General features: G+C 44.4%; 1 protein-coding gene across 2 annotated transcripts in view; it reads right to left on the reverse strand.

The window, feature by feature from the left end:
• Nucleotides 1-5298: 5298 nt before the first annotated feature.
• The window catches only part of CWC15 (CWC15 spliceosome associated protein homolog), a 31394-nt gene continuing 22914 nt past the window's right edge, over nt 5299-13778 (reverse strand). For both annotated transcript variants that reach the window (XM_068264918.1, XM_068264917.1), the window contains exons 6-7: nt 9982-10100; nt 5299-5621 (exon numbers count right to left, since the gene is read on the reverse strand). In XM_068264918.1, the coding sequence (XP_068121019.1) occupies nt 5492-5621; nt 9982-10100 (249 nt within the window). In that variant the 3' untranslated portion in view covers nt 5299-5491. The remainder of the gene's footprint in view (nt 5622-9981; nt 10101-13778) is intronic.

The following is a 13778-nucleotide window of genomic DNA, read 5'->3' on the forward strand; positions in this document are numbered from 1 at the left end:
GTTATCTTATCTCTTCACTCCTTAAGTTACCTCCTCTGTAGTTAAGTTACCTCCTCTGTAGTTAATTTACCTCCTCTGTAGTTATTTTCACATGCAGTTAATAAACAGCCTGTCTTTAACTCTGGAGTTATTTTAAGGATTGAAGAGTTAACTTAAAGACAGAAGAGTTAACTTTAGGTTTGCCTGAGGTAAAATGTTTCCTGAATACTACATGCCTTATCACCATGGTAACAACTCTAGAAGAGTTATTAAAGACAGGAGAAAAGCTTAGTGAATTGAGGCCTTTGGCTAAATGTATTAAAGGTAGCGGTTTAGGAGGACAGCCAGGCGCTGTGCATTGTTTAAAAGAATGGCCACAAGCACCATTCAGCTACAATTACATGCAGATAAATGGCAGAATTTGGAACACCACGCATGTCATGTTTTACACGTGGTGACATCAGCGGGCAGGTCTCGTCACGTCTAAGGACAGCAACCACCATGCTCAGAGGCCACTCCATGCGGGGGGTGCATGTCCACCACCCATGCCACGTGCCAGTGAGACAACTAAAACCAACCAACCATCTGCTACAAGGAAGAAATCTTTCTTGGTTAAAAACCTGATCCGCCAGGATGACATTTTTGGATACCACCAGGGAAATAAAGCACATATTGGGGGGAAATCCCACCTGTGGCACATGGAAGATCTCCATTCACATCTGCATAGGCGCATAGTGCCCTAATCGACCCATTTATGGGAAGCATCGATAATTACCTTCCAATTACTTACAATCCCGCAAATCGGATCAAGGATCACATCTGAGGAAAATCTTGTACCATTAAGTGGCAGCCTAAAGCAGTCTTTCTCAACCAGGGATCCTGGAGGACTCTGCAGGGGTTTCCTGGCATTTTACCCCCATCGTGGGGGAATTATAATAGACCACATTATAATAGGGGGCACTGTAACAATAAGCACTAAATTGGGGGTCAGAATAATAATGAGCACATTAATAAAAAGCTCTACGATGAAGAGACAGTATGAGTGGCAGTGTAATAGGGAGTAGTGACATAAACTGCCTCACCTACTTTTAAAAGACACCGAGGTGAAAATAACCAAATGAAATAAACAATTGTATCTATCCTGCTTCTCCTAAAAATTACTTTTTAAGAGATTCCACAGTTTTACTTTACATTTAAATCTACTTTTTACATTTTTACTCTTTTATTGTTTGTGCTCAATGACACATTCATTGAAGTATGCCAGGGCTAAAATCTATGAACTATTGACCCTTTTTATCCCTTTCCTGATCTCAGAAGCCATTTTCTGCTAGGGAAGTGTTTTATAGTTGGAATTTCTTATCAGTGAGGGTCACACTGTAGTCTGACCCAGTGCTGACTCAGACAGGAACTGCCACTTACATACTTCATGTTTAACTTTTTCAGGCAGAGAAAGAAAAAAGGGAACACAGCATAGTTATTTGTGTGCTAGGCACTGTTACATACACATGTCTATCTCATGTCACCTTGGGTATTCTTTAACCTCTGTAGCGGTATGCCTGACAACTGTGTCGGGCATGCCGCTGCAGAGGCTTTGCTGCGCATCAGGGATCGCCGGAATGATTTTATTTATTTAGATGTGTAATTTAGATGCTAGCTAGTATTGTCTGCCGGCACCCATAATTGCCCGTTGGATGCATTACCATGCCGGGATCCCGCGATAGGCGCAGCCTCCCGCTCAGCTCCGGTCCTCACTATGGGGAGGACGTCATGTACGATCCTCCCCATAGTGAAGACTGGAGCTGAGCGGAGAGGCTGCGCCTATCGCAGGATCCCGGCATGGTAATGTATCCAGCAGGTGATTGGGGGGATCTGGGAGGTTACGTAGGTGCCAGCAAACAATACTAGCTAGCCTAGTACTAGCTAGTGTCTAGATTACACATTTAAAGCGCGGGGGGGGGGGGGGGGGGCGTCACGGACAATGCAAAACCTCCTGACCATCGTAAGGCCTCTTGCACACTGCACGCTTTCCGATTCAGATTCCGCTTTTTAATCAGTTTTTACATCAGATTCATATTCCGATTTGCAGTGTGCAGGGAGCAAACTGCAAATCAGAATCTGAATCGGATGTAAAAACTGATTAAAAAACAGAATCTGAATCTGAATCGCTTGCAGTGTGCAAGAGGCCTAACGCTCAGGAGGTTATAGTCTATGCCTCCTGCAAAATAAATGCAGGGGTTCCTTGAGATTAAAAAAAAAAAAAATGTTTGCAGGTGTTCCTTGAGATCCAAAACCTATTTGCAGGGTTCCTCCAGGGTAAAAAGGTTGAGAAAGGCTGCCCTAAAGGGAGCACAAGGTGAGAGACATGGAGGCTGCCATATTTATATCCCAACAATACCAGTTGCCTGGCAGCCTTGCTGACCTTTCTGGCTTGTCGTGTCTAAAAATCACACACCTGAAACAAGCATACAAGTAAAAAGGGCGCCAAGAAATTTGGGTGCAGGGTGAAGCCATAAAACAGCTCACCCTGAGGTGGCAAATATCCCAGATGTCTTTATTACTATTCCCCCTCAATGGCGTCATACAGTGGGGGTAAGATGCAATTGTGCCGTTTTTATTGTCCTTTACTCACTGAGCATCACTATAGCTCTAATTCACGTTATGGTCTATGGCGGCATCAAATGTTCTCGGCCACACGACTCCCTTTTTACCTCACTGGCCTGAAACAAGCATGCAGCTAATCTTGTCAGGTTTTTGTCAGAAACACCTGATCTGTTACATACTTGTTTAGGATTTATGGCTAAATGTATTAGAGGCAGAGGATCAGCAGGACATCCAAGCAGTGAGCATTATTTAAAAGGAAAAAAAATATATCCGCCTTCATAGGTCTCTCACTGCGGGTTCACTTTAAGTCTATGGCAGGTGTCAATATGGTAAGCTTAAAGCAGCATCCATAGCCATGAAGTCATGTCAATACAAATGGCAAAATGACTGCAAGAGCAATGTGGATGTTGGGTAATAAAATGAATACTTAGCCTCAAGAAACATGCTGGCATCACATGATCAAGAAGAATGATGTACGGTATTTAACAAGAGGAACAGTAGTAAATATTCTGCAAAGAACAATCTATGGAGACAGCTTGTGGTTCTCATTCCTGCTGTACAGCTGCACATCTCAAGACTTCTCTACTATTCCAGCAGCATGCTGGGATTTGTAGTCCCAAAACCAACTGAGAAATATGGGCTGCCTACTTGCAATCTAGATCAATTTGACCTCTCTTACTGCTTAGGCTGAGAATATCCATACACTGCCCAGAGTGAACTCAGACGTCCATAACTCCTACAGAGTTCCCATACAGTGTTCAGGAAACAAGCCTAGACATTTTCTCTGACCTGGTCACTGCTAAAGCCACACATGTCAAATTTTGATTGGGCAATTTCACCAGTTCCATGTAGTATGAAAACTTACCTGCAGAGTTTGATCAGTGTTCAAAATCTGTTGGTACTCATACTACACGGAGGTGGTAAAATTGGTCAGTCACTGACCAGTGAAAACTGGATGTGTGTACCAGGCAAAAAGCAAACCTTAAAGAAAACCTGTAACAAAGAAAACCTCCCCTGGGGGGTACTCACCTTGGGTGGGGGAAGCCTCCGGATCCTATCGAGGCTTCCCCCGTCCTCCTGTGTCCCACGGCGGTGGCAAAAATCCTCCCGGAGCGCCGGCGATGTAAATATTTACCTTCCCGGCTCCAGCGCAGGGACACAGTATCTGCTCTCCGCTCGGAGATGGGCAGAAATAGCCGATCGCTGTCAGGCCGCTGTACTGCGCAGGTGTAAGTCTCCTGCACAGTAGAGCGGACCCGACGGAGATCGGCTATTTCCACCTATCTCTGTGCGGAGAGCCGCAACAGCGCCCCCGCTGGAGCCAGGAAAGGTAAATAAATCAGCGCTTGTCAGGCTTGTCGAGGGAGGATTCCAGGACTCTTCGGGGGAGCCAGCGCTGGATTGCCTGCAGCTACAGGGGAAGCCTCATTGGGACCCTGAGTCTCGAGGTGAGTACCCCCTGGGGAACTTGTTTTGTTACAGGTTCTCTTTAGCTGAAAAATAAACACACATCATACTTACCTTCCGCGTAGTCTGCTTTTCAATCTCTTTCTCCTCTCCCACATCCTGTTTGTCCACTGTGGAATTTTCTGTGCTCCATTTTAAAATTGCAATGACCCATTAGCAGCTTCCAGGTCTCAACTTCGTTAACCAGTAATATTGCTTGAACCATAAAGAAACGAACATTACCTTGTACATCAGTTGTCCTTTCAGTCATAACTGACAGGAACTGATATAGCGAAAAAGGGACCATTCAGCTTCTCGAGAGACAAGTCTGACTAGATTTAGTCAAAGCTTGAAGAGATCGTTAAAAAAAAATGGTGAGCTTCTGAGAGGAACTGATGTTGAGGTAAGTATGTAATATTCATTTGCAGGTACATCAAGTGTTTATTTTAAACAATTATACTCTGTTCAGGTTCACTTTGAAAAAAAACTTCAAAACAAGTTCTTACCCTGAAGAGAGGGAAGCCTCAAGATCCTATTGAGGTTTCCCTCTCGACGGCAGCCCCACATTACAGAGGGTGGGCCCCCGCAGCTTCACTTCCGCATTAATGGCCGTGGGAGCCGCCCGCTCATGCGCAATAGCACGGAGCTCCGGCTTACTGTGCATGCGGGCTCAGTCGGCTATTGAGCGGCCATGAACAAGTAAGAGGAGCTGTGCGGCCCTGATCTGATTAGCATTGCCTTGTTGCTAATCTTCAGGGGGATAGGGTGGTAGGGCGCTCAGCGACGGGGGACATTACAATACAGAGGAAAGCCTCAATAGGATTCTGGGGCTCTCTTCAGGCAAGTATCTCATTTTGTGTACACTTCAACATATTTATCAGATTCCCCCCTCCCTCCCCCCCCCCCCCCCCCCCCCCCAACATGTTTTATTCACAGTTGTCATACAACTTTTTATATTGCCCATCAGAAAATCACTGCATTTCGCCAATTTTTTATGCCAAAAGTTTGTATGTGTATGGAGGGTGGCCTAGCCATGAGTATATACGGTAGGTACACAAATGCCGGGTTTGATAAAGGGTGGAACAGAATTACACTTTAGAAGGTTTTAGGGTTTTGTTTTTTTTAGATTGCTTAGTACATATTACAAATACTTGTATGTAATGAATAAACTATACAAAACAAATAAAATAGTATTAGTATAGTTCTTTTAATAATGACACAAGACATACGTTTCTACACTCTAAAAAACCACAAGAAAAATGAGAACAAAGCTAGAAAATAAAAGACGTTTATTCACATACAGCCAAAATAATATGCAAAGAAACCAAGGGGAGGGGCAATGGGTTGTGTGACAATCTGATTGGCTGGAGGAGGTTCCAGCACACTGTTGAAGCAGTCCAAAAGTCAAATGATGTCCACGAATGACAATAAAATGTCCAGTCTGGAAGGAGCACAGAAAACTGCTCTACTTGATGTATTTCTCCATGAATTTCTTGTGGAACTCGGATCGGAGGGTATCGTTTACAAATCTCTTGTCCTTTTTCATTTCTTCGACTCCTTTGGCGCAGTTCTTGAATACGACGTCGTCATCCCACCTAGGGGCACAGAGAGAGGTCAGGTGACTAGAGATTAAAGCATGACTTTGGCTAAACACAGCTGAGGTTTGTTCATGTGAGCTGTTCATCTGCTAAACTATTTGTACTTCTGTTCAGTCAGTCTTGTTAGTCACGAAGCTCTGACACCCTAATTTTTTTTTTTAATAAAACGCGCGCATTCCCTGCTAATCCCCGCCCACCGCCCTAGACACCTAACGGCATTAGACGGTTGCAGAGCAGTTAAAGTGCTGGCTTTGATAGTCCCCATATTACTTTGGATAAAATAACTTCTCATCGTGTAAAACCGGAGGATTTATGAAAAATATAATATTGAACTCACAATTTACTGTAGAAACTTGCACAGAGAGTTTTATACACTGACTGTTCCCGATGTGTGGGAAATGGCTACTGGCCATCTCTGTCCTCCGTTCCACTACCGACTGGCACACTCACGATCCACGTGTGTGGGGACATAATGGTCATAGTATCCAGCATTAGAGCCAGAGTGGTGGAGGACGGCCCTAAGTCTCCCAATGCCTGAATAGACCCACATCTGTGGAGTTTTATCACACAGGGTGTGGTGGTAGCATAAGCCTCTGATCGCTTGTGAAGTGGAGTTTGTGTGGATACATCAGAAGCTCTCAAGGATAAATTAGACCTGTACAGCTATATAGGCCACATAGACTATAGTAGTAGTGCATGTGTGGACCATTGCATGGTGTTGAGCAGCCCTATCCTTCTATTGATAGATAAGTGATGGGCTTTCAAGTCTAGACAGACTCAAATTCAGAATTCAAATGAAGTCTAATTACTTCAGGTGTTGGGTGGGGGGGGGGGGGGGGGGTGTGGAATAAGATACCCAGAAGTCTTTCATTACGCATATGAAGCCTAATGAACTGCCGCTGTCCCAAAGACTTCTGGGTAAGTTAACCCCCCATCCCGCAGTCACACCTGAACTCATTAGATTTCATTTGATTTCCGAATTTTAGTCCGTCTGGACTCGAAAGCCAATGGCTGGTTGTCAAAATATATGAAGGAGACAGGGCCGCCATCAGAAATTTCCGGCCCCATACTGTGCAAACCTACTGGGCCCCCCTCACTACCCTTTGCGTCCACAAGGCGAATATCAATCTTTGAAGGCCTGAATACACTAAGGTACATGTGACTGCTTTTCATGCGCTCCCATGGCTGGGAGCATTCTGAATATGCTCAGTTCATTAAGACTGTAACTGCGCTTGTGCAGAACAATCCCAGATACGGGAGCATGATGGAGGAGGCAGGCAGCCTGGAACAGTGCATGAGCAGTGCCCCGCAGCCCCCTGGATTGTGTGGACTTCACAGGAGCAAAGGATGGGACCAGTATTGAGGGAGCTGATTGACTACAGGGGGCTGGAAGGAGCTCCAGGTAAGTAGAAATCCTTTCTCCCATTCATCTCAAAATTACTTTAATCAATAACTGACCAAGTTAACTACTTGATGAGCCACCCGGAACTTCTTATCACATTAATGGGCAGCCCATGTGTAGCACTGTTTGCCGGGCCCCAGATTCACTCGTGCCCCAAATAGAAGTCCCCCTGTTATTCCCTGAAGGCGGCCCTGGAAGGGAGCGACCCAACTGAATCCCTATATTAAGTTGACATTACTGAGCAGCGCAAACCTAGAAAACTGTCATTTTCCTTTGCATCCTACCTTTTCCCCCCTCCTCCTACCTCATCAACCTTTCAGGAAGTTCCTTTGAGTTGCACAGAGCGATGTGAACTGCACGAGTTTCAAACTGCACATGCCCAGTGAAAGAAATCACATAGCGCTTGTAGACATGTGGTAACTTGCGGAGTACGTACAGTTTGGATCTTGCAGCTTGTATTTCAAGCAAACATCTATTTTATTGTTTATGACCTCTTTCGCATCGCTGTGCAAAGTATATTGTCTTGTCACTGACTGGCCCTCAGAAGGGCTCACAATCTAATCCCTACCATAGTCATATGTCCATCATAATGTAAAGCCAAATTTGGGCACTTCACTCTACGTTTTTGGGACATGGGAAGAAACTGAGTGCAGGAACAACTAAAGTGTAGGACATTTTCGAGCCATACTTGGGAGATGAGTTTTACGGTAGCCATACACAGATGGATTTTCTGGCATATTCGATCACTGTGATCTGCCTGCTAACTGCATGTATGTTTACGGATTCCAGATAGTCAACTGTAATCATTATGGCTCTCCACCTTTTCACAAGTGCTTAAAGAGACACTGAAGCGAAAAAAAAGTATATGATTTGTATGTGTAGTACAGCTAAGAAATAAAACATTAGGAGCAGAGACATAAGTCTAATATTGTTTCCAGTACAGGAAGAGTTAAGGATCTCCAGGTATCTATGCAAAAGAGCCACTGAGCTCCACGACTTTCAAAGTCGCAGAGAGCTCTGTCTTCTGAAGCTTGTTATCTGAACGGTCACTGTATTTTCTTTTTTTCTCCAGACGACGGATTAAAAGTTCACTAGCCTGCTCTGTAAAATCATTTAGAATGCTGAGTAATGTGTAAACTGCAAATATTAGAGAATAACGCAATGTTATAAATAACATTATATAACTGAAAATAAAAATGAGAATATTTTCTATGCTACTTAGGCTCTAGTATTTATCCGTACTACACAACCAATTCATCATAATTTTTTTTTTCGCTTTAGTGTCAGCCATTTCAGCCCTCGGGGATTTTTTCACCTTATGCATCAGAGCAATTTTCACCTCCCATTCATTCGCTAACAACTTTATCACTAAACAATTTATTGATCTAGATCTTGTTTTTTCCGCCACTAATTAGGCTTTCTTTGGGTGGTACATTTTGCTAATAATTATTTTTTTATAAATGCATTTTAACAGGATTAATAAGAAAAAATGGAAAAAATGCATTATTTCTCAGTTTTCGTCCATTATAGCTTTAAAATAATCCACGCTACCATAATTAAAACCTATGCATTTTATTTGCCCGTTTGTCTTGGTTAAGACACCATTTAAATTTTGTCCCCATCACAATGTATGGCACCAATATTTCCATCACTATTTACAAGCTTATAATTAAAAAAATGTTCGTAGTATACCCCCTTCAAATGCATATTTAAAAAGTTCAGACCCTTAAAGGACTTCCGAGGCCAAAATTAATAAAATCACACTATACCTTTTTTTTGCAGAATCCACGGAGGACGTCCTGACCGTCCTCCGCTCTGTTCCGCCATCAATGCACGTCTTATTGTTCCCCTACGGCTCGGCCCGACCCACCGAACGGGTCGCATGGATGCCACCTCTAATATGGCCGCCGCCTTGCTCCGCGGCTGCGCAGTACGCTTTGTCGCTAGCGCGACTGCGCAGCCTATTGCCCGCCTCCCGCCGCGTACTAGGTCCCGGCATGCTCCCCAAGCGTACGTCGGGCGGGCGCACACAGGCTGCGCAGTCGCGCTAGCGACAAAGCGTACTGCGCAGCCGCGGAGCAAGGCGGCGGCCATATTAGAGGTGGCATCCATGCGACCCGTTCGGTGGGGTCGGGCCGAGCCGTAGGGGAACAATAAGACGTGCATTGATGGCGGAACAGAGCGGAGGACGGGCAGGACGTCCTCCGTGGATTCTGCAAAAAAAAAGGTATAGTGTGATTTTATTAATTTTGGCCTCGGAAGTCCTTTAAGTAACCATTAATGTTTTTTTTTTTTTACATTAAAAATTAAATTCGGGTAATATTTTGGTGTGGGAAATAAACAGTTAATTTTTTATATTATATGTGTAAATTGTAATGTAAAAAATATGTAGATGTAGTTTTACTATTTGGCCACCTTGAGTTTATTTTTTCTCCTTGTGCTTCTCGATCACCGGAAGCACAAGGAGGACAGGGAAACTTTTTTTTTTGCAGAAAGACTGAAGCCTCTAGAAAGAGCGCTTTGGTTTTTCTGCTGGGGACACGGATCGTTCACTGATCCCAGGGCTACCGGCGGACAGCACTGGGGGGCGCCGAAGCGCGGCACCGCAACAGAGCAGCCGCCTGGACCTGAGGATCACATTTGGGCGGCAGAAATGGTTTTTAAAATGTTGATCTAGAAAAAGCATACTGAAGCTAAAAATCTTGCCTTGAAATTTGGATCAGCAGTTCAGCCTCTTTCAGACTGAGGTTGAACAGCGAACCTACCAATTTTTACAAAGTTTAGAAAATGTGGCAAAATTGAGCATTACATTTCTGATACACAAGCTAAGCAAGCTCAGATCATATGTGCCATGAATTCTAAGAATATGCAAAAAGCTGAACTGAGGGGTTGGCTCATTTCTCACCAATAGGTGGAATTGCACTTTGACATAGAGACAAACATTGTGATATTTACCTCCGTTTTACTTTAAAGATGGCCTGAGCCTGTGCAGGGCCCGTGAGGTTAAGCAGGGGGTTACCACTCAAAATATTCTCCATTCGAATCCGCTCTTCTTCCGCTTTCTGTTCTAGTTCCTTTAAGTAATCACATAGAGGTTAGCAGCCATCTTACAGTACAAGTGAACATAGACTTCTCACAGATAAGATGCTGCCCCCCAGAGGCTCCTTCAGCTTACTGCACACACGTGAGGATGGTCAGGACTGCAGTCATGGACTGACTACTCCCTGGGCAGCACAACAGATGGATATTTCTCTACCGGGAAGTACTCTGGGGTCGGATACACATGCAGTAACTGATCTTTCAAAGTGGCGTTTCCCACTTCCTCCAACACAACAAAAATACCTAAATGACGGTATATGCACTAAAGATCAGAATCAATTTATTTTCGCCAAGTAAGTTTGCACATACAAGGAATTTGTCTTGGCAGTTGCTTAACAAACACAAACAAAAACAATACAAGGACAGACAGTGTGTATATTACAAGTTAAGGACATTATAAGTATAGTGGCAGTAAGCAATGTGAGAATTGTTCATTTTCAGTTCTGTGCTGATTACTTTCAGTCCTAGCAGCTCTAACGTGGTTCAGCATTAAGTATGGCTACCGCTTGAGGAAAAAAGCTGTTCCTGTGTCTAGAGGTTTTGGTAGCGATTGACCGGAATCTTACTCCTGAAGGCATGCGCTGGAAGATGGAGTGAGCTGGGTGAGAGGGGTCAGAGGCAATTTTGGTTGTTCTCTTTCTGCACCTGCTAGCGTAAAGATCCTGCAGGGAAGGTAAGCTACAGCCAATTATCCTTTCCGCTGATCGGATGATGCGCTGCAGCCTCCCCTTTCTAATGCTGAGCAGGAGCCGAACCATACAGTCATAGATGATGTTATGGTGGATTCGATGATTGCAGTGTAGAAGAACTGCACCATTAGATTTTGAGGTAGGCCAAACTTTTTCAGCTGCCGTAGATGGTACACCCTCTGTTGCACTTTCTTGACAATAGTGGCAGTGTTGTTGTCCCATTTTAGGTTGTGTGAGATCGTGGACCCAAGAAACTTGAATGACTCTACTTGGGTTATTGTGGATCCATTTATGGTTAAGGGGAGGTGCTGGGGGGGGGGGGGGAGATCTCCTAAAGTCTATTATCATCTCCATGGTTTTGAGAGCATTTAGTTCCAAGTTGTTGTTGCTGCACTAGGAAGAAAGCTGTCCCACCACATGCCTGTAGGACCTGAACTATTTGCACAGGACACATAGAAAACACAGAACAATCCACCCGGTGTGTATTTAGAGAGAAGGACCTGTCTAATTCCCCCCTCCTCTGAGACTAATCACAAGTGTATGCTTGGAAGAACAAAGAGAAATCGAGAGCCCAATATGGTGTAGTATTGTTAAGTTGGTTGTGGATTAAAGCAAGATATTTAGATATACTCACAAACATGGGTTACCCATAGGCAACCACTTCAAGTGCAGGTGGGGAGTATTAGAACCTGACCCCACTCAGGTTTTTAAGATGTCGCTCTCTGTAGATAGGAAAAGGGGTAACACCTCTGCACCGAGGGTGGAATCAAGATTTCAGCAAGGCTTGGTGTACAGAGGCGTATAAATGAAGAAGTGAGCGCCTCTCTTCACAGGAGGTGCTCACTTCTGCATTTAGACCCATTGAGTTATACTCCTGTTTGCCTGATGAAGCGGGACCACATCTGCGAAACGCGTTGCACTAAGTGGAGTTAAATAAAAACATTTTTGTATTGATATATTGTGACTCAATTGCGTTTTATATTTTCGAGGGAGGTAAGTCCACCTGAACATCCCCCTCTTTTAGACGGTTTTTAAACGTTTTTATTCTACTCTGGCGCCTCTGTACACCAAGCCTTGCTGTAATCACAAGTGTAATTTGAGCTCTCAGCTGTGTCAGCCCCAGAATTCGTCAGCCACAGCCAATATGTAAACACAGGATGTTAACCCTTTCTGCTTCCATGAAACCAGGAAGTAGACACTGCAGATTTATTGCAGGTGTTCTGTAAGATTTAACAAAAAAATGTTTTTCTTTAAAGATTTTTATGATGTTTCTGAAAAAGGAAGTTCTGAGTTCAGGTCCGCTGTAAAAAGGAACTGTAACCAAGGACTGAACTTCATCCAAATCAGTAGCCGATACCCCCTTTCCCATGAGAAATCTTTTCCTTTTTTCAGACAGATCATCAGAAGGCTCTGTGTGGCTGATATTGAGGTGGAACCCCTCCTACAGTGTGATGTCCGCACCTAGGTACTGATATCACACTGTGGGAGCCTTGATGCATTGTGGGAAATAACAGGTGTTTCCAACTGCCAAAAAAAGTAGCATCTCCTACAACAGAGATCACCTGACACCACTAGTGATACATTTCAAAATGTAAACCAGAGAGAGGAAAGATTTTACAATGGGCAACTAATGACTTAATCATTTATCAATTATTATTGTAAAAATTAAATCACTTTTATTCATTACATTATTTTCGCTGCAGTTGCTCTTTAACCAGGTTTTATTCAGTAAAAGGTAACCAAAATATACTAGGATCTTAACCTTCTTTAAAACAAATCTTGATCAATAGGAACATGAAGGTATTGAAGCTATTTTAAGGGGTACATACCGAATAAGGTTGAGAAACACTGATTTAGAGCATCCTGATGTTCTTCATACATATCCCGAGGTGGATTACAAGGGTGAAAACGGGAAATTTCACAAAATCTAATAGTTTGTCTACAGAGAGTTGAAGAAAGCCATGAATCACCAGCGTGTGACGCTGTTACAAAGGCATTGCTATGAATGTCAGAGGAATGTGTAACTGAATGCTTGGAGGACAGTTCCTCTCTGGAGAGTAGGATGCTGGCATTAGATACAGCAGCTGCGTGTGTTAAGCAGGCCATACACTGGCTCGATTCCCGGCCGTTTCGACAGCAGATTCGATCCTGGGATCGAATCTGCTGCCAATCGTTCGCGTTAAACGCAGCCGCCGATCCGATTCCCTCCCGGAATCGGATCGGTCCGTCGATCGCGCCGTGCGGGAAATTACCCTCGATCGCCCGCCGGTAAAGTGCGCGTCGCTAGCGGCGGCCGATCCGATCAGGTATACATTACCTGAGGCTGGCTCCCGGGCGTCTTCTCCGTGCTGCACGGCTCTGTTCCGGCTCCATCCATCCCGGCGCTCCCTGTGTCACTGCAGTGACCAGGAAGTTCTAATAGAGGGCGCTCTATTTGAACTTCCTGGTCACGGAGTAACACAGGAAGCGCCGTAATGGATCCGGAACAGAGCCGTGCAATGCGGAGAAGATGCCCGGGAGCCAGCGTCAGGTAATGTATACTGGGGGGGGGGGGGGGGACAGGCGGCAGGAGCAGCTCAGCAGATGGTGAATCGGTTTCAGGCTGAAATCGATTCACAATCTGTTTGCAGTAAAGGCAGCCATACGATCCCTCTCTGATCAGATTCGATCAGATAGGGATCTGTAAGCTGGTCGATCTAATGGCACATCGACCAGTGTATGGCTACCTTTAGACAAAGCAGTCACTCCCGCACAATGGATGCCTGCTGCTCAAGGTGCCCTCTGTGTAATTAAATAAAGCTTTACAGTCCCGGAAAGGAGACAATACTTCACTGCTAGTCCAATAATGCTTTTCAATTCTATTTCAAGTATTACTTTTATGCATAAGTCAGCAGACAGACCATTTTCAAAGCCTTGCACAGACCTTGGATAAACAGTCCTCCAAACAATGCTTTATGATCACAT

This window comes from Hyperolius riggenbachi, chromosome 2, assembly GCF_040937935.1.
Source record: "Hyperolius riggenbachi isolate aHypRig1 chromosome 2, aHypRig1.pri, whole genome shotgun sequence".
Taxonomy (NCBI): domain Eukaryota; kingdom Metazoa; phylum Chordata; class Amphibia; order Anura; family Hyperoliidae; genus Hyperolius; species Hyperolius riggenbachi.